Genomic DNA, 22,205 nt, shown 5'->3' with positions numbered 1-22,205 from the left:
AGTTCTTAGTATGAGCACATGCCTCCAGCAGCTCGTGGCACACTAGTGATACATCGTTACATGTGGAGGCAGTTTATGCCAGTTTATTTCTATCATTCATGCTGAAATGCATTTTCTTCTGCTCATAAATTATCTATCTGGACGCTTGAGAGCATAAAGAGCCCTAAAAAGAGATGATGACTTGAATCAGGTAAGTGGCGCCTGATGCTTGGCTGCTTTTATACAACTCCTCACTGCAGACTCTCTCTTTCTTGGAAGGTTGAAGTCCGTCATGCAAACTTTGCAATAGACACATTGTTCGTTTTTATTGTCTGGTAAATGACAGTAATGATATATTAACTATTGATTTCTAGTCATGCTAGATTGAATTTATATTTTCCTGGCATTGTCACACATTATCTCAAGGTGTATTGAAACTAAGAGGGAAGGTACAATGTCAGCTTTATGACAGGCTGAAGGTGATACCCGATAAAGGCATGTTTTCTGCCAGCACCAGGCAGAAAATTCAAGAAAGAGTGCTTTTACCTTGAGTTTCTGATAAATGAATTTGGAGTGCCCCTGAAGCAGTGACCATTCAATATTAATGATTTGAAGGACTACCGGTAATTAAAGGAAGGTTTTTAAAGGATTCTACTTTGAAAATGTAAGTAAGCTACACCACCAAGCTTTGACAGCTCATTTTTTGCAATGACGCAGGTGGCGCGTTCATAAAGACATGAAGTGTCCGTTGTCTAGCTACTGTTGCCTATCTGTCTGGCTAATTACCAGATGTTGGGCTGCTAGTTTGTAGATTAAATGTGATTACATAAATCAGCAGAGCAGGTATGCTGTCAGCTGCTTTCATTTGCGTTTAGCAGCTCACACTGTGTTTACTCATCAAGTTACAATTCAGAAATGCAGAAAATATCACCAGAGAACATTAACAATAACAAACACATGCCATAAAAATACATATTCTCTTGTTAGTCATTTTATAACGTCTTGTTATGTGTTTGTTTGCTCTGGATGGACCGGCAGTGGGGTGGGTTACAGCTTTCCAGCCCAGGGAAGCCATAACAACAGCACCAACCATAATGAAAGAAACAAAAGACCACTAAAGCTGAACAGCTGGCAGACAAATCCAATACTATAGCAGGGGCAAACAAACGCAACAACATTTTTACAATTACAGTTTGCATTAATAGCTTTCAACATTTGCCACAAGACATCCAAAGGTTGCTTCAGCCAAAGACAAGGCAATGTTTTTCAAGGTAAAAAGTGTCTCACAACAACTGATAAGCATTGGGACAAGATTTCAACCAGCTAACAAAACACATCAATCTTCAAGACAAGAAACCAGATGTAAAAGGCAAAAACCCCCAGAGCAGAGTTTACCTCCCTGCTCTTCTTCTTTAAAGACATACAATGACTATCTGATTGCTTGTGTGTTTGGGAAAGGATGTGGAGGAAGAAATGATTGGATCAAGGGTTTGACTAGCAAACCAGCTTGAAGGCACACACTGGGTCTGTAGTGAGAACACTGGACACGTAACTGCCCTGATGTGTCAGTTATTGCACAGCCGCTCATCAGCAGCCGTCTGGCTGTTCACACATTTTCTCCACACCAGTCACTGAGTGATTCTGCACCTCTGCTCTTTTCTAATCACACATGGAGCTCTTTCTCTGTTTGCTTGTGGGTGTGTATGATTCTGCTCAGCTCTCTTGCTCTCTGTTTAGACACAACAGACAAATATGTGCAAACACGGGATGCATATTTTATCATTCATAATAATCAGATCATATCATACCTAATATATTCTCTATATCGTTCATAGTAGATTATCAGCGTGTTTTCCTGCCAAATTCACTCATGGTTTGCAGAAAAACTAGACCAGATCCTGAAACTGTTGATGCAGATTGTAAGCTGGCCGTGGAGCTCAGGCCCCGCAGTGCGTCCTGTTTTGAACAGCCAAACTGGTTACCATGGGCGCCGAAAGGGATCGTGCCAAGGAAAATCAGTGTGCTTTGTGGTGCTTCCTCATCCTGTGTGAAGGTGGCAAAACACTATCCACAAGTTATATCTAGGAACCTAACCTTCTTCTTTTTTTTACATAAATGGATGCACGTACAACTATAGTACAATGATTCTTCTTGCTCAACCTTCACTAAATTGTCTTTGTGTGTGACTGCACTAGAAAGTCAAAAGGATAAGGAAGCCACTTACCTGGTCAAGGAGTTGGTTGTACAGTTCATGACAGTTATCAAAAATGTATTTGTATGTGGAGTCCAGACACGCCTTCACACAGTCCTTCACCACCATACTGGCTCGTGGTGGACTTTGGAGCTCTTGTACCTGCACACATACACAAATACACACATAATTAAAATGCATGCTTCCAGGTTTAGTTATTCTCCTACTGCAGTTAATTCTATACGAAATCGTCCAAAAACTATATATGGTGTTCGTGGTTTAAATCAATGATAGCACCTAGAAATTAATCTCTAGGTGCAGTATCATCCATCAGTAAAGTGACAACCTAATGATATCATTTTACATATACATGAAATATTAATCCCAAGATATCGCTTGCTTGTGGAAAAAGGGCAGCCTTATTACATCCATTATTTATATCATAATTGACATGAGGCCAGACTGGCCTTAGGTGTGTGTGCAGTATATGGCACAGTAACACTGTAGCTCCTGTGTGTGAGCAGCTGAGCGTATGCACAGTAAAGCTCAGCATGGGCATGGCACTGAGTGAAAGCATTGGTAACCTTAAGTGACAGATTTCATTCCTTTGCTCATAGCTGCCATCTTAGCTATGCCTCAGTGCACCAACGCTACACCCCAACTCCCGCCAAAAGAGAGCTGAATGGAGCCAAGCTGTTCATATAGTGGAAGAAGTCAACATGTACCATTGAGAGATTGACAGGGCTGGGAGCCTTTTGAACACTGAGGCTTACTGTAGTATACAGGTCAACACATGTTACATAAACACAACCCCATTGCATAAACTGGCAGTCAAGAAATTATGCAACAATAAATAATATATGAATACATAAATAACAATAAATCATTTGGATATGAATGGACAGTGGTGTTGAGAGGGGCAAGTTTTTAAGACTGATGTGTTTAAATTGATTTCACCTAAATGAAATGCGTCTAAAATCAATGTTTCTAATTGAATGATTGTAACCATAACGGCCATGACCAGTACTGAAGATGTCTTAGTTACTCAGTCAAGTGCACGTTTGATTTTTGATATTCACACAGGTCAGTTTGTGTTGTGCTCCATCATTATTTACTATAATGTATATGTTTCTTTGACCTCTCTTATACTGAGTGCCTCGTTCCCAAATTGCCTTTCAAATTGCACTCGCCACCTTCTCTCTCCCACACGCATACACACAGGCTACCTTCATCCTGAAGAAGGTGATGCTGGTCAGCAGATCAACAGTGGACTTCAGATCTTGGAGACGCTCTGGGTTTCCTGCAGGGAAATTATCCTGCAGGGTGAGAAAGAAAATAACATGAGGAGACATCTTGTCGAATACAGCCTTTTAACGTAACCCCCCCCACCGCATCACATCGTTTAGCCCGAAACATTGAAATTGATTACCAAGCAACGCCCAGCCATCATACTGAAATGACTGTCTGTCTAATCGTTTAGTGGACAAGGGAGGTCTCTGCTGATGAAAACCTCTATTTCGGGGCCATGAAGTCATCAGGCAGTGCAGAGCACCGTGACGGGGAGCATATAAAGCCCTGACAGCACTGAGGAAAGGCATCAGTGCTCCATACATTATCCTACTTCTCCCACTCTCTCAGTGCTAGAAATAAAATTTTGCTCGTTTTCAATACCTCGTCTACCTTGTCAATAAATGCACAATGGAGATTCAGAAAATAGAAACAAAATCTACATCAGCAACAGGAGACGACTGTCTGACATCAAGGCCGATCAGCAGAAGCAAAACTCGCCTAACAACTTTTGGACGTGATTTGGGTTGATAAATGATTCAAGATGACCAGTTTTCAAAGACAAAGCAAAAACACATAAGAGACAACGATCTTTTGAGGAATAATTGTTCAAATCGACCTGGAAACTGGTCTCAAAAAGAAACAGTAAAGTGGGAAAAAGTGTGGATGTACTGTTAAAGCTTTACAGACAGTCAACTGTCCACATATACTCCAGTATATTTCCTTGGACCTATGATTAATAGGAGCAGTCTGGTTAGAGGTGAAAGTATAGTCCCGAATAAAGATAAACAGCCTCCAGCAAAACAAGCTTGACACACATTCTGCATAAGCAAATGTGGACCAGTTATACTATATTTGGCTGCTGATGGGGAGAGAAGAAAATCAGTTGGGAGCAGAGTTTTTCACACTGAGTTTGCATCACTGCCTTTCACACGAACAATACAGCTGTTTGAGTATTTCATCACTTCTTTTCAGCTGAAATACCGGATTCAGTTTAAATTTTAAAATGTGATTTAAGACACTTGAGTGTCTTGTCTCATCTGGTCCCCAGCAGACTCCTTTTAATATAAATCCTTTGATTAAAAGCAACGAAAAGAATTTTCTTGCAGCTGCTGCACCGCCACCAGTCTCATTCACATTATGGAGCCCATGAGTCCTATCAGTCACTCACCCTTTCTCTCTCTGCTGACACTGGGATTTCTCTCACAATAACCACACATACATGTAGCCTTCAGACACAAGTGAAACCATCTGTCCCTTTGAAACATGGATCCTGCAGCGTTTACCGCAACCTTGAGTGCTGCCATCAGTACACCTGCTGAAATCGCTGTACCGGAACGGTTACGACAACAGTTCAAAATATGTTTTATCTGTTTATTCCGGGTGTAGGAATTGCAACTTTTGTAAAGTGAATCCAATTAAGCCTGCAATGTCACTATGCTGCTAAAAAGTAATTCTGAAAAAATAAAGATAGGTAATCCACTAAGGCCCCTGCATTCCTCAAGTAATGTCAAACTAATCTGTGCTTTCTTGCTTTTCCAATAGAGGCATTAACACCCTTATCTAAGAGAGGAAAAGCACCAATGAAAGAGCTGAAATTGCACCGAAAAAAACACTGCAACTTTATTCTACTGCCAGTCTGCCTTTCATTGATAACAGAAGTCTGATCAACCTGGTTTTTAAATGAAATTATTTAAATTGCACACATAATGAGTTCATACATCAATATTAAATCATACCATATTCTATACATGTAAAAAATGCTTCTAAGTAGCATTTTAAATCTGATAGTGTGTGGATTCTGACATCAAAAGGTAATATGGCTTTGTAATTATAGTGATTTAAGTCAAGCAAAGTCAACTGCTCATTGACACTCATTATGTGTGACAGAAAGGAGGTAGGTGGGTCCCTTACACAAACCAAACATCTACATGCAAAATGTTATGATCTCAGCTACCAATCTAATTTGATATTTGAAACCCTGTTTTGATTGCAGATGGCAGGGGTGCACAGAAATGCATTCATTATTGACTATATCTGTGAAAGGCGAGGAGCAGCTGAATGGGATTTATCTAAATTATAATCACAGCTTCAGGCGAGGAACCAAGTTTGGGACGCTTAAATAGCTTAAAAACAGCATGTACTCCTGAACCAGTGAAAAATTACTCACAAAGCATGAGAAACTGTGATTTTTTTCAATGACTAATTGAGTTTCTCAATGTTGCTGACCAACATACAAAATGAGTAATCCAGTTCTTAATTAGCTGATTTTTGCTGATTGCTGATGTAAAAAAAACCCCCCAAAAAAACCAACCCAGCCCAGTCACCAGAAGAAATCAAACCACTGATATGTTACATTTCTACATTTCATATGTATCATATTAACATTACGAAGGTAATTGATTACTGATTACATGTGCATGAGCCGACTTTGTCATTGGGAAGTGGAGGGGATGGTGGAAGGCATGTCATCTAGGTAATAAGGCTGCCAAGCTGCAGACCACTGCTCAAAACCAACACCAGCACACAAGTGTTTTTTAGCAAGTCATCTACAGCATTTCCAGCAGCAATTGTGCCACCAAAATAGGGTGTTAAACACCAAAAACACAATCTTTTCCTAACCAAGTGGTTTTCGTGTTTAAACATAACCACATATTAACCACAGCTCAAAGTTTCAACATATCTGTAAATAATACAAATGTTATATTTTCACGGTTGCAGAAATGTACAAAACCCACATCTATACTGGCCATTATTGGGAAATAATGAAATACCGCTCTCAAGTGTTTCTACGAGCAGTGACAGCAGTGTAAATAACTTAGTCTACCTTCAACAGCTGCTGTTTGAAAACACAGAGAGCACAAATGAGAAACTCCGACTTCATCAGCAGAAAAATGAAAGAAAAAGAAACAGATTTATTGCCCAGAAACAGACAAGCACACAAAAAGCAAAGCATCCATCTCGAAGCCAAAAGCAGAGACAACATCAGCACTGCCTTCCAAAGATGACAGAAAGTCCATTATGAGGTGGGACGAGGAGTGAGTGATGCTGATGAGCTTTTGGTTCTTTGTTTTTGTTCTGGTGTACATTGAATATTGTGTGGAGCTGATGCCTACCCTGGAGTGCAAAACTCCAAAGCAGCGACTGCTTAGCAACAAAAGAAAAAAAAGAAAAAGAAAAACAATACACTCAATAATAATAATTCATAATTATTGTTATGAATATCTCTATATTTTAACATTTTTATAGAGGCAGCATAATGGCATAAAAAAAAAAGAGTTGCTTGTCAAAAACTGGGCAACAAGTGGAGCGAGTGCAGGTAATCGTGTGGAAAACGAGATCAAAAGCAGTCATGCGCTGACGGGACCTCACACTGAAAGAGGAACACTGCACAGACCACCCTGCACTCTGACCATCCTGAGCAAAGATATATGACACAAAGCATGTATATGTCTGTGGATTTGAGTATCTACTGAATTTAGAAAGTATAAATACTTAATGGGTATACACTTCAGATGTTTTGTTAACGTGGTGCATCTCTTAACAGCTGGGTAAAGCAAAATCAGTGATTTTTTTCTAAATACATAATAAATGTTCAAAAATACTTGTTTAAAAAATGTGAAAAGTCTGGGAACTGTGTAGTGCTGCATCGTGCAGTTCGACCTGTAAACTGTTTTTCATCATTTCTGATTCCGATAACGTGCCGATATTATCGTGCATCCCTTGCTTGTATGATTATGGCATTTGACATATTTGTTTATTTACATGTTTATTACACTGAAAGGGCTAAGAGGGCTTACAGAATGCAGTGAACTTGCAGCTTCCGCACTATGAGCTCTAACCTCAGTAGTAACTGTGCCATAACTTCAGCTCCTTCAGCGGACATGCTCCAGAGTCTCAGAGCACAGAATGCTGCTCATTTTCTCACAACTTGAAAAGCTAATTTATATATACTTAATTTTTTAAAGTTCTTAAATTTGGCCGGGTAAATATTGATAAAACTTCCTGTGGTGTGACGAACTCATCACATATATTTATTTTTGCTTTATGCGGACTTTAAGTTCCAATCAAAGTGGTTCAGCTATTTCTGCTGTTTTAACTGGACTGAGCTTTCAATAAAATGCAACATCATGTAGTCTGTAACCTGCAATCGTATGGAGGGGTGGGCAGGATGGAAATGCGATGTCAATATCAATTTGTTAATTGGTTATGGTTGAATGAAGAGAAAAATACATGTTTTGTGTCTTTTTTGTGAGATAAAGATTATGGAAAATCAATAAAACCTATTTACAAAAAAAAGAAAAGCACTTTTTCTAAACTGTATTTACAGTATGTCTAAATAATATAATGAAAAATGAATATCAAGTTTAGGAGCAGAACGTCACACATTTATGACTTAGAGTTCTGTGCCCTTTCAATAACTTTTATAATTTCTTCTTTTCCCACCAGACTTGGCACAGAGGTTTCTTATCTACTGCACCCTGTGAAAGGTGATACTGGCTTGTCTCTTCTTCTGGGCTTTTTACATTGTCTGTCATAAATTTCAAAGGGTTAGCACTGGATTATGCAGGTTTTGCTCTGCAAAGAGCAAGATTATCCCAAAGACTTGCAACTATGCAGATGCAGCTTTGTTCTCTGTAAATATTTTCTTCCTTCAGAAACCAGAAGATTATATTTGTGTGCCATGTGAGGATGACAGAGGCCGGTTCTATACTCCTCGAGCAGTGATATGTATATCTTGCTATAGAACAACCTTCTGCATATTATCCAAAAAGTGTAATTTTTTATGCCTCTGCACCAATGATAGCTATGGCTGTTGGCAATATGTTTTCAGGTTGTTGTTCTGTTTGCCCCATTGTTGTGAATGCAATATTTTCAGAACATGTTCAGGAAATTTCTTCAAATTTGACGGAATTTGATGGAATAGATCTTAGCTGTTGTGGGTAGGATCAGGCCCAGATCATCAAGTCATGGGCCCCTGAGCAAAAATATTTGATGGTAAACTGGTGTGGTGGTCAATTTTTTCTTTTCTTTCTTTCTTCTGAATCAGATATAGCATAAAGGATGTATATGGAATTGTTCTTATTCGTTATGGCAAATTATAAGCAAGTGGAGGAAGTATTCAGATCTTTTACTTAAGTAGAGGTCCTTCATTCAAACTCTTAGACAAAGTACAAATGCATTAGAATCAAAATATATTTGAAGTCTGGCCCTGAGGAGGATGTGTGCTAGGCATCCATGTTTTCACTGACATAAATAGATTGCAATGTGGTGCTTTATCAGCTCCATTAACACCTCAATGTTACTGAATATGACACAGTCCTGCTCTAGAAGCTACAGGTACAGTGCGGAACAACTATTTTATGTTCTTTTGGAGGAGGCAGCAGGAACCACTGTGCCGTAGAAAGCAAAGCAGGTGTTTGCATTAAGTAACCTTTCCTCTAAAGGCACACTGTAATACTGCACAAAGTTCCATTTAAAAGAGAATGGTGCGCACAACTCCCAGGGGTGCTTACTGAACAAACATCACTTTATATCAAACTGTCCAAACTAAGCCAACAGCCCAAATCCCTCGCTGCGTGCTCTGAATATTGAGATTTTATGTCCGACCCAGAGAAACCTGCAAATCCCAGCTGGGACCGCCTGACTATACAAGGTGTCACCGTGTATCAGGGCTTTTAGAATAAAGTTTAAAGGGAGGAAACGCATATGTAGCAAAATGTAGAGTGGCAGCTGCACTCCGGCTCCCTCTCTGCTGATTCAAGCCCTCTGTTTTACAAAAGCAAACTCAATCTCCCTCAGAATGTCATTATAGGGAAATCCATACGGTGAACGGGCGGAGTGGCCAGATCGGAATCTTATTACTGTCCAATAGTGGCAGGCCGGCTCTGTGGGACGGCTTCAGAAAGTGAGAGAATGAAAGATAGAGTATGAACTGTGCGTGTGTGTGCGTGTGAGTGAACCACTGGTCTGTGGCAGGCTTGACAAGAGAGCAGCAGGGCAGTGCTGGCAGGTGAAACCAATGTGATATTCTGTGACTGCTCTCAGTGAACGTGTCATCGCCAGACAGCCAGGCCATCTGAAAATAAAAGAGGCCATCTCTCCTTCACTTAACCCTCTCCCTCCTCCTCTGTTGCCCACCCACCATGCCGCCTTTCATTCTTCATCTGTTTCTCCTCTCCTCTCTTTCCAAATCCGTCTCTCTTTCCCTCCAACTCTCTCCATCTATGTCCAAATCCCATCTCCTCCAACTCACTGCTTATTTCATCCAGCTCTCTATTTTTTTTCCAAATCCTCTTTATCCCTCCCCCGCTATTTGCAACTTCATTCTCTGTATCCCTCAAGTCCTCTCTCTTCCTCTTTTTTTCATGCTATCTTCCTCTTTTTTCCTTTTGTACACAGACAGCAGGACGTGCTGCTATCAGAGTGTGTCTCCATAATCACATGTGGCTTCACACAGCGAGTTGTGGCAGAGAACAGGGGAACCAAAGCAATCACCCACTCGATGACACGTTGCCATGTGTGTCACATTAAAGGTGAGAGGGTCATCTTTCAGTTACAGTTCACTGTGTGATGCCACCAGCTGAGGAGAAGTGTGGAGATATGTGTGTGTGCCTGCTCAGGTGCATACCTGTATGTGAGTCTGCGGGCGGCTGCAGTCAAACAGCAGTGTGGATGTCTGCACATTCGGGCGAGTGTGTGTGTGTGTGTGAGAGATGTGGGTTTGTGGATTTGTGGTGGTGTGTGGCATCTAACAGGTTTAGCTCTCCCGGGATTGCTCTGGAAGATTATGTACTGTATGTCAGGATTTCAATCTGCCGGAGTAAAATACAGAGGCACCTTTAGTGACCTGCAGATAGCAGATCTCTGGCAATTAGAGATGGATTTCTGATTGCCAAATTCCAGTTTCTTCATTTTACCATTTTTGGGGGTTGTATAATCTAGGATGTATATTCTGAACAAAAATTTAAATGTAACGCTTTTTGTTTTTGCTCCCATTTTCCACGGGTTGTACTTTTCAATTTTCTCAATAGATACATTTCTCTCCAACTTCGGTCACAAATTCTCCTTTTTCAGGTTAATCTATCCACCTGATAGGTGTGGCATATCAACACGATGATTAAACATCATCATTACAACACAGACGTGCCTTGAGATGTTCAGAATTAAAGGCCACTCTAAAAATGTGAAGTTTGATCACACAACAAAATGCCACAGATGTCATTATTTATAGCCTTCTCAGATCTTGTTTACATTAATTTGGCAGTACATCCAATTGGCCTCACAGCTGCAAACCACATGTAATCAGACGTGTGGGCTCCACATGCAGCGTCTTCACCTGCAAGATGGTTAGAGACCAACCACCTGAACAGCTGATGGTACAATTTCTTTGCACAAACAATAGAATTTCTGCACAAATGATCAGAAACCATGTTAGAAAAGCTCATCTGCATACTCATTGTCCTTGTGACCATCCTAAGGCACACCTGTGCTGTAATGATTCTGTTTAATCAGCATCTTGATATGATACACCTGTCAGGTAGATGGCTTATCTTGGAAAAGGAGAAGTGCTCACTAACACAAATTTTAACACATTTTGACTAAAATTTGAGGCCTTACATCGTTTACTTAAACCTGTGATAAATGGGAGCAAAAACAAAAGTGTTGCAATTCAATTTTTGTTCAGTGTATATTAAGGATGGGGTAACAGTTGTATTGTGAAATTGTATAGCTTTTAAGGTATATCACATTCTAGTTTACCTCCTATGTAGTTTGAAACAGAATATAATTCTCGTATTTTATATACCACAGATTTGCAGGTGCAGTGTATTGATCACTGAGCAGAGCTTCATGGACACATGTAGCCTACCGAGGTATCATATGGAAACTGTCAACAGTCGACTGTCAAGACACACGGCCATACATATTGTTGTAACAGGTCAACCAGAAAATTGTCTATATACAGCAATACAGTGGAGCTTGCTAACAGGCTGCCGCTCATCATTCAGTGACAATCAGTAAACCCCATGAAGAATGAAAGTCTATCATACAACAGAAACGCCAACAAGTGTAATCGACTCAGTGGAGGATGAAACATTACTACACCCTATTAGATAGAAATCATATTTCCCCAGCATGTATCATATAGTGGTGGTACAGTGGTGGACAAAATATTTCACACGTCATTGTAAGGCAGTGTAATTCACTCGCATTCACAAAGATGATGTTGGTTGCAGGGTTGTTTGTAGAATTGCATTACCTTGCACTGGTAACTTAAAGTATATTATGTTTTTGCCTATTTTTATATGGTCATGATTATGTCTAAATATAATACGCAGCTACAGGCTATTCCTGTAGGCCACCTCGCCTCATTGCAGCAGGAGCATATAGAGTTTAACCCTCTCTCCCTCCACTCCCCTCCCCTCTGTGCGCCACCTTGGTTTTTGCTGCACTACGAATGGTTAAGTAGTGTTAATGATGAAGCCTTTGACCTCGGATACTGCAGGTTTACTATCAAAATATAAAGTATTTCTCTTCAGTTAAATAAAACCCACATGGTAAGAGGCGAACATGATTGTATTACTTTGTAGTGCACACAATTCACGGCTACAAATTCTTTTGAAACAACAGGATCTTTTTTTTTTTTTTTAATTATTATTAATAGCTTGAAATCAGTCTGTAGATGCTGTAGCCTACATGTAGAAACGTGGGAGCACATGGTGTAGTTTACAGATGTTTACAAGGTGTCTAAAACCGGAAATCCATGAACCACTGTGGCAGACAGAGTGCTGGACACTCACGACAGGGTCTATTTATTGGACCATGAGGACCACTATTTCTTGAGCTGCTGATGGCCCCTTGACATCGTCGGCTGATTATCGATATTTACGAGCCTGGCTAACACCTCCAGCTACAGTCTGCTGAAAACTGCAAGAGCACTTCATTTATCATTCCATAAATCAAATTTGATTCAGTTAATATAGTTTTTGTTGAGCAACAAAGTATGACACGAGATATATCTGTTTGTAAACTTCTGCTTTTTCAAAGTACACTTGTCACAGATCCTCCTTCCTCACATCTTAAAAAGTCTTTAAAGCCATATTCTATAAGGCTGCCTATACTATGGGAATACATGTGTGACACGTGACATTATTAAATGTCATTCCTGGTATGACACGTCACATTTAAAATGACATTTACCTCGTCTTAATCCTAACATTTAAAAGCACACCTTAACACCTGACATTAGCGTGTATCACTACATTGTGTCATTCAAATAAGGCTAAGAAGCAGAAAAAAACCAAATTAAACTGTATCCAAAAAAGAAGAGATTCCAGTCATTTTGGAGCGCGACAGACACACATTTGGCATTAACAACAAAGTGTAAATGGATTGCTGTTACAAGCCAGATATAGTAAGCACACAGTGTACTATAAACAGTGTTGAATCAACCTTGCAGCCTATCAAATCAACTCGGTGGCAGACACGTTAGGTGGCAACATTTCTGTTAAAAATACAATCAGCTTTAAAGGATGTAAATATCAAAAAGAACATACTAAATGAAAACCTGCATTCCAACATAAAACGGAATTGATTTTGCAGTGCAACACAATGTCCAGAGAAAACATGGTCAGTATACAAACTGTGAATGTGGACTTGGGCTGAATTTTAACAGCAAACTGTGACAATGCATAGCCACAGAGACAAACATGAACACGATTTCAGATAACAAACACACCAAGTTCATACATACCCGATATTTCGAGAGGTCGATCCTCAGCGAGTTATGCAGCTGGTCCAGCAATTTGACAAATTTCTCCCTCTGCCAGGATGGAAAAAATCCATAATTCAGTTCAGAGTGTCACCACACCCAAAGCATTGTGTCTAAAAATTTATAACACTGCGTGGCCGGAAGCATTACAATGCCTGCAGTGATTCATATTTACTTTCTGGAACAAAATTTAGGAGTTTAGTTATATTGCCAGACTCGGCTTACTGCCTGGAAATATTATTTGATGCCGTACAACATTAGCTTATTAAAAGTTCAGTCGGAAAGCGCTGGCAACCTCTGTGATTCTGTTGATTTCAAGTGCATAACTTGCTACAGACAAATTACTCTGAATAAGAAGGTGGAAAAAAGTAGTGATGTCAAGTGTTTAATGTCAGACTATGAGACAGCAATAGATGTTAGGAACTGTTCAATAATTATAAGGGGGGAAGAGGTTGGTGCAAAAAAGGTGAAGGCATTTAAAACAGCTTTTAGGCGCTTGGAGCTGCTTAGGCCAAGTACATTTAACTTTAACCCTTTGAAAACTGGATGACTTCACTTTTTTGTGCTATGTTCAGATGCATTTGGCAAGTATTTAAATCTTTGAACCCTGAGTAAATTGGTGTAATTTCTTTCAAAAACATGGGAAAAAAGGCAATGAACAATTTGGCAAGAAATGCTCTGCAAATTGCAAGGAATTTGTTGATTTGGAACGCTATTATTTTTTAAACAAAGCCAGGGAAAAATGTCCAGAAAACTGTGTCAATATTTCCATATTATAGTATCATAATTCCATATTTACAATTGTCTTGCAGAATTACTGTTGTTTTTAAACACTTTTTAAATACTAATTTCCTTGTTTGATTTTGGTTTTTCCTTTCATCTCATCTCCATTTTTTTTGCTAACTTTCAGGTAATTTTTTGTCTCAATTCTTCTTAAATAGCTCATATCCCTCTTCCCATATTTTTTGAAAGAAAATTAGACAGTTTGCTCATGTTTCAAAGGGTTAAATGGTCGGGTTTTGTGTTTATGTTTAATAACCCCAAAACCTTAAAACCAACAAGCAAGTTTTAAAGCTAAATATATATAATCCTTAAATGTCCAAATCACTACATTTATCATGGCCATTAACAACTAAAAATAAATAATAAATAAATACAACTACTTATGTTGGAGGGAGGGTCATGTATTTTCCCCAAGTCACTTCAAGGGGTCTCAAAGAGAAATATTTGGAGGTGTGGGGAAGGTCATAATATATATTTAAAACAAAGTCACTCTCCAGCCATGCCCCGACTTTGATAAATAAAGTACAGTCCCTTACTTCACTCTAACTTGAAACCACAAAACCAACATTTTCATTCAGCACTATGTTATCATACATCACTGTGTCTGCAGATGTCAGAATGCAAGACAATAATAGATGCACTCACCCCAAAGTTAGAAGCAGCAAATCGGTCAGAGGCGGAGGCAGTGGTTGTTGTGGTGGTGGTGGTGTGGGCAAAGTAGGCATTGATATTAGCAAGCAGGTTGCTCATCACTGCTGGCACACCAGGACACATGTATTTGGCGGACAGACAGGAGAAATGCCTACGGAGGAGACGAAAAAAATCTGTTATTCTAAGCAGCACCAGGGGCAGTGCTGCAGCCATTTTTAGACAACACAGAGATAATTTCTCCCCATACGAAAGCCCTGAGAGGCAAGGTAAAAAATGAGAAATATTTGGAGGCAATGTTGGCCAAAACCTAACTTTATCTCCTACATGTGGGTTGTTATCTCCTACATAGGACAGAGACAAGACATGCTCTTCAGTAATCCTAATAATCCAAAAACTCATACAGTGCTAAAAGAGAATATATTTCAAAGTTAAGCAACATTTCCTTTGGAAAATATAGTTAAAAAAATGATCCCTTACCCTGTTTCTATCAGCTCTTTTACAGAACCCACAGTAAAAAATGAGCAGGCATACTGCAGTACAGTATTTCTTTATTATTTTCCCCTTCTGAGTGCTGAAGAGAGAACATATTTTTAATGTTCCAAACAATTACTTCTGGTGGAAGAGTTAGTGCATAAGTAGTTCACTGTCCTGTTCATGTAGTAAAAAGTGTCTTCGATGACTATCTGTAGCAAATGATGTCATAAATCACTGCAGTATAACCTGTAATATTAAGGACATAAGGCTGCAAAGTAATAGATGGGGCAACTAAGTTTGATAGTAAATCAAAGGCTCCTATGGGAGCGGAGATATAATCCTATCCTGGGGAACAGAGGAGAGAAATGTAAATTTTACTGTGCACCATTAAACTTGTTTGTTTCTTTCTGTAACAAATACAACGGAGACAAGCTAAAGCACTGTATGTGCACTTGCCGAGGTAAGTGTTTTCCACTGAGGTGAATCCACACGTCAAGCAGCAAAAAACTAAATTTCAGTGCACTAAAATTACACAGGTCCCAGAGGAGGGAATGACGCAGGGGTCTTTACTGTTGCACACTTGATGTCTTTTGTTTAGATAAATCTTGTTTTCTTTTCTACAGCGCCTTTTTAACTCCCTGTACTTAAACTACACACAATGAGACAGGTGCATGTATTGCCACTTCAGATTTGCAATGATCTTTCTCTTCCTTCGCACGCAGACACACATCTGCAACAGAGCTACCCAGCAGTAATTAAGTGCTGCAGCCTGAGAGGCCTGGTTTGAGCGGGGATCTCTGCCTGACTGAGGAGCATATGCTCCTTTTAACACTTCATACTGCTGCATCACAAGCCATGTGGAATGCCTCCCACACCATAATTCACTGGTACCTATAGTGAACACAGAGACTGGCTGCCATCTCTCCATGCCCATTCAAACAGCACACAACGTTATTTAGTTAGAATAACACACACAGAAATGTATTTGTACATAATCTGTATGTTTACTTTAATGCAGCCGACAATAATATACACCAGGGCCTCTTTATCAGCCTCCGGCGTGACCCATAGCAACCAAACATCTGGATACAGTGGATGCTTTTTACAGCTTTAGAGATTAAAGCCAGCTGAGGTTTATAAATATAGCATTTGTTTAATGTTCATTTTGAAATCTATGGAAACACAGATTTCATTATAATATGCTGAGTTTGTGTGTAGCAAGAAAACTGAAAAATCCATTAGCCTACATCCTATATAATTTTGCTTTAAAATGCAAAAAGAAGGAAACTGTTGTTATTGACATCTTCACTTTTGGATATTGTAGACAGAAATTAGTAGGGATGTATATCGAGACCTGGTATTAAATTGGTTCCTGACCTGTCAGTGCCGAAATATCCCTAGGTAGCTGGACAAGTAGTGCTGCCATCAGTATTTGTGAAACAAATTTCACATCAAATTATGGATCGTAGTATTGATAAGTAACGATATCGATAAGCAGAGTCAATATTGATATTATCAATGAAATCCTAATGATAGTCCTCCCTAGAAATTAGTTGTTGGATAATATAACTGAGCATTTGTTTTTCTATATTATATAATAGTAAGGGTAATCTATGTTATCAACATTTTTTTCTTGAATATTTTCCAGCATCACCAGTATGAGGCAGCCATAAGGATTGTGAAGCTGGATGTTGAGCCTGGAGTAGAGATTTTGAAACTAAAAACATCCCGCACATCCCGACTCACTGCTTCATAAAGCCAAAGTGTTAGAATAGGCACCGTGTTATGTGGAGTAATGATTACAGATTTACTCCCCCTCCTGAGTGCAGCCCAAGCACACACACGCACGCAAACGTGCACACGCTCACAAATAGAAACACAAACATGTTCTCATCGGGAGGCCTATTTAATTACTTTGCTTTCAGCCTCCAAATTACCCAGGAGCACTTGGGGTTAGACGAGCAAAGAGAGTGATGCAAAGAGAGTGATGATGGCATCCGCTGAATTCCCATGGCGCTTTTAGAGCTGGATCTCCCGAGCCAATTTTCAGGAGGAAGACGTTGCATCTCCTCGTGTTACCCTCCCTTGGTTTTTACCAGACGCTACTACACACACATTCACATATCATTTTACGGTTTCAGATGACTGGGAGGAATGGGAAAAAGATGATGAGAAACAGGAGGGAGGGGGGTGAGGGAGTGGTGATAGAGTGAGATGGAAAAAAAGGAACATGAGGAAGGGGTGCGTCGGGGTTGTTGTGCAGGGCATAGGAGGGATAGTTGAGTTGTCGCAGCTGCTGTGATTTATGCAGCCATCATGCCAGGAGTGACTGGGAGTCAAGGTTCTATGATGAAGAAAACTGAAAGGTGGGGCCTTTCATAAATTCCTGATGAAGCATAATAAGCGCTGATATGAGAAACGCCAAGCTTAAACAAGGTTCAAGCCTGAAGCATTACCTCAACCTGAGCGAGCTGGTAATAAGGCCACTAACTGCTTCACTCGTCTGCACTTAAATAACCCTGCAAACGCTCATATGCTGCAATACCCTGTCACACTGACACAACAGTCTGTCACCTAGCAACAGTTTGCAGCACCAAAGCAATCAACTGTGTCAGCAACACTTATATAGAGAGCTATGTGTTGTTATGGTAGCAGTTCCATTTCTTATGTGGACACAATGGCTATTAATGGGGGAAGTTGAAGAATTCTAGAAACAGTGAAATCGAGCTCAACACAATGACATGCTTGCCCTACAGGGTCACTAGGAAGATAAAAAAGGAGCTGCTGTTGGATGTATGAGGTTGAGTCATGATGACTGTGATCAGGAAACTGGTAGAAATGATCACACACGCCTGGGGGCCTGGTGGAAACAAATCAGAAACAGGATACTAGTCCAAAAACCTGCTGAAGGAATCATTGGTCTCATTTTGCTGCAGAACATCAATGATCACACAGCCAGAGTATTTTATGTTGCTAAATTTGTAACATATTTCAGCAAATGATATCAAAACCATAACAGCAAAACAATTTCTCAGTGTTGCTTCATCCCTCGGATTCATGTGGCCAGATTTCCGGACATGAAAGAGGAATGTGAGCTGCGCCTTTCATTCAATTTGCCAACACAATCTGTGTGCAATTAGAAGTCTGATTTACGGAGGCAGCAGCTAATTACATAGTCCGCTACTGGGACTACCCCAACAAGCGTGTTCTGAAAGGCAAGGAGAGCTTAAAAGGTGCAGTTTGGTGATGCAACTGGAGATTTTAAAACAGCAGCTCAGACTGAAATCATAATGTAGTGAAGCTGCAGGTACTCATTGTTATTCACTTAATTATTGAATGCAAAAAAAGTCAGACTCAAAGCTGCAACAGTATCTACTTATTTTACAAAAATATCTGTCTTTGGATTTCTACCACAAGAAAGAGGGCTTCTACATATATGCTTCATTCTCCATTTTAGCTGTCCACGAAATAACATTTGGAACATATATTTCGATCATGAACTGAAATTATTAAACAATAAAGCATGACTTGTATTAAAGTCTGTTTAAAAGCTGTGTCTTTTCATGACAATATCAAAAACAAACATTTTTCTTCTTACTAGTGCTATTTATCAATCTGCTTTTGTTTTGGTGTGAGCTGTCGAGTGTTGGAGATATCAGCGGCAGAGATGTGTGCCTTCTTTCAAATATAATGGACTACATGGCACTCTGCTTGTGGTGCTGAAAGCGCCAGAAAAATACATTGGAGAAACTCAACAGCAATGTCTCTTTTTAGAAATCATAAGCCTGTTACTCAAAATAATCCAAAGACCTTGTTGTAAGCAGTTTTATGTGAGAACTATTTTCTATATACTGAACAACATCAAACAACTATATCACCGCATGCAAATTTGGGAATTCTAGGATAGTGAAGGAATGATCCAAACTATTCTCCCTATGAGTGGCAAGTATTTGTTGCCTTTGTTGGTTGGATTGGTTGGGTTTAGTCGAGAGGATTGGGATTGGTTAGGGTTAGGGTAGGAATGTCAAGGTAAGCCAATCAGGGGCATAAAGCTAAGTGAGGTGGGCCATTCCTTTACCATCCCAGGATTTGCAAATTGGCTCCCTGCACACCAATACTGCTAGCTAATGAGCCAAGGAGGATGCCATTAATGTTTACATTTTGTGCTGTTACGAGCACAAGCCACTCATCCACAAGAAGATGTACGCTCCTTCCCTCTGAGCAGTGATACAGTTGGCAGATGTAGTTTGGCAACAGGAAATAGTTCCTACATGAAGCTGCTCAACAACAAGGTCTGTTTATTGTCTTGAGTAAAACTGTAATGATTTTTGACATTGCTGATGAGTTTTTCAAATGTATTTTTTTTGTTTGTTTGTTTGTTTGTTTTTTGGCACTTTGACTTCACCACAAGTCAAATGCCATCTATATCCATTATACTGGAGAGTGGACGTACATCTCTATGGCAGACAAATCCAAAACTCGGCAACAGTACAAAAAAAAGTAAGAAAAACAACCCTAATGGAAGCTGAGACCTGATCTCTTTACTGACCTCCATGTAACCGCAACTAAATACAATATAAAAATGACTTTTTAAAACAATGTTATAGTTCATGATCAGCTTAGTGAGACATTTTCAGCTTAAGTTTAATGACCAGCAGCTACAACTGCTCATTTTCTCTTTGTCTGTTGTTTAGCTGTAGTCAAATATTTTAAATACACTATTATGGCAGACATGTCAATCAACACAGGTTAAACAGTATGTTTTGAAAGGAAAAATAATAATAAATGCACAATTTAGGAAAGGCAAAAATCTATTTCAGTGGGGCACATAAACAGGACTTTGTTATCTTGACTATCAATGTCTGCTGAGTTGGCAATAGTGCACTGGTACATAGATAGGGTGAACACTGGTAAAGTGCAACAATAGGTTAAGTGGTAGAGTAAAGCTTTATCATTTCTATCTTTACGTCAAAATACCAACACTCAGTTCATCATTAGAAAGTATGTGATTTAAAAATATAGGTGCTGTGGCTAAGACATATGCAATAACTTTGCAATTAAACAGCTGTGTCAAAGTAAATGAAGTGCTGAAACTGCTGTACCTGCACTCCTCCAGAAAAAAATGTTATGCTTATTGTTGTTGTTTATTTCATTACTGTGTATTTCATTTCTTAGGCCCAGAATTAAATAACCATAAAATGTGTCTGAAGTGTCCAAGTATGCCAGTAAAGGTGTCCCATTTTTACAGTAGTTCCAGGTAAAATATGTTTTAGCATTAGTGTGTGTTTGAGGAAGAGTCATCTATTCTCCTTTCTGTTCATTCTGTCTTTTAGAGCTATTTAGAATAGTATCATATGAAGAGCTAAAACATTTGGATCATAACTTCAAAATGAAGCAGAGGGTACATGATCAGAGGCTGTCCCACTTCACCAGTATTCACCCTCCATGTAAGGTTAGATGCACAATGCAGATTTCTGCAGTGGTAGCCATTACATCAACACTGCAGAATCTAACATTGCATGACCTTGATCAATATTCAATGATTTTAATGTTTCAGGTGGTGCATCTTTGCATATGTGAGTACGGTCTGTGTGTGGAGGAAACTGAGAGAGAGACATTTATGGATGGACAGGGTCACAGAGGATCAGAGGGACAGAGAGCGAGAGAAGGAAACAAGACTGTTTATGGGTGTCCATGATCAATGTGACCAAGGCAGGTGGGGAGTTTTTCCAGGAGACCAGCAATTAATCACTCAAAGTTAGGAGCTCAATAGTCCTCCAAAGCTCTGATTCTGCTGAGGAGACATCTTTACTACTCCTGTTCTCTTTCTGCTCTCCTTTCCTCATTTCCTTCTCTCCTCCACTCTGCCGAATGAGACACTGACAGATTGGTAAGGTAAAAGGCCATAGATCAGGGTGGTGCTCACGTCATAGCCTGATAGATGGACTCCACTCCGTATCTCATGGCGAACTCATCCACTATCTCCTGAGATACGTCGTCATAGTAGACCTTCCACGCCTCGTCCCCTTTCACCTGCGGGATCTTCACCACCCCACTGTTCTTCATCTCGGTCAGGTAGTGGAACAGGTTCTGTGAGTGGTGAGAGAGATAAGACAGAAGAGGTTATGATGATGGAGCACAGTGTCACAACAAGTTACAAGCACACTGGCAAGACTCCTATCACAGCTGGAGACATCTTCAACATCATTTTTTACTATACTGCCACTACTGATTGTTAAAAAAAAATCATGTAATTTTGTTCTCGATAAAATTCTTTTTTTATTCTTTAGACGCTGTCTTAACAAAGTTATTGCTTAGCCATAGGTGTGTAAGATCATAGCGATACAAAGCATCAATAAAGTATCAATGATCAAAAACAATTAAATCTGTTTTTAAAGAATTGTTTACATGTAAAGATTTGTGCCACTGGTTCATGTTCTGTTGTGTTCAGACCCCAAATGTGCTAAATGGGAGTATTGTAAACTATTTTCATTTGACACTTCTACTCCAACATAACAACATACAGCTAACATGTAACAGGGCTATGATAAATGTAAATGCAGATGTTCTGATTGCATGAGAAATTGAACTTTTTTACTCAGATTTTATGTATACGGTATGCTCTTTATACTAAACTGCTTACACTATTGCAATATATAAGAATATATTGAATCGTAACCTGTATAACCATGATACGTATCATGTTGCCAGATACTTGCCATTACAGAACCCCATGGATAATGATTGAAGTCACTTGAGAAGTGACTTTGCCTAATGCTGAATCAAATAATGGATGTAGCTCCCATGATGTCACACTTTGGTTTGTGGACTCACATTTTAAAGCTTCGAGTTCGGCATTTTGGCCTGTCTCAGTTTTATTTTTTTGTGGCCAGAAGAGACCACATGTAGAGCAAGGGGTAGATCTGACTTATAGACTGTGGTGACATCTCACAGACAGTCTGTCACTCAAACAGCTCTGCCCTGAATACCCTTTAACTTTAAGACAGCTTGTTATAATGTGTAACTTTAAGCCTTAATAAAATGTCAACGGGTGAGATGTAGGAAAAT

At 39.5% G+C, this 22,205-nt stretch overlaps 1 protein-coding gene across 1 annotated transcript in view; it reads right to left on the bottom strand.

The window, feature by feature from the left end:
* LOC121963669 (protein unc-13 homolog C) overlaps nt 1-22,205 on the bottom strand; it is a 130,472-nt gene that overhangs the window by 58,808 nt on the left and 49,459 nt on the right. Inside the window, exons 13-17 of the mRNA XM_042513969.1 lie at nt 21,064-21,227; nt 14,658-14,814; nt 13,212-13,280; nt 3,397-3,486; nt 2,204-2,332 (exon numbers count right to left, since the gene is read on the bottom strand). Of these exons, the coding sequence (XP_042369903.1) occupies nt 2,204-2,332; nt 3,397-3,486; nt 13,212-13,280; nt 14,658-14,814; nt 21,064-21,227 (609 nt within the window). The remainder of the gene's footprint in view (nt 1-2,203; nt 2,333-3,396; nt 3,487-13,211; nt 13,281-14,657; nt 14,815-21,063; nt 21,228-22,205) is intronic.

This window comes from Plectropomus leopardus, chromosome 1, assembly GCF_008729295.1.
Source record: "Plectropomus leopardus isolate mb chromosome 1, YSFRI_Pleo_2.0, whole genome shotgun sequence".
NCBI lineage: Eukaryota > Metazoa > Chordata > Actinopteri > Perciformes > Serranidae > Plectropomus > Plectropomus leopardus.
Note: the sequence above shows the minus strand (reverse complement) of the source record. Positions and strands in the feature narration are given on the sequence as shown.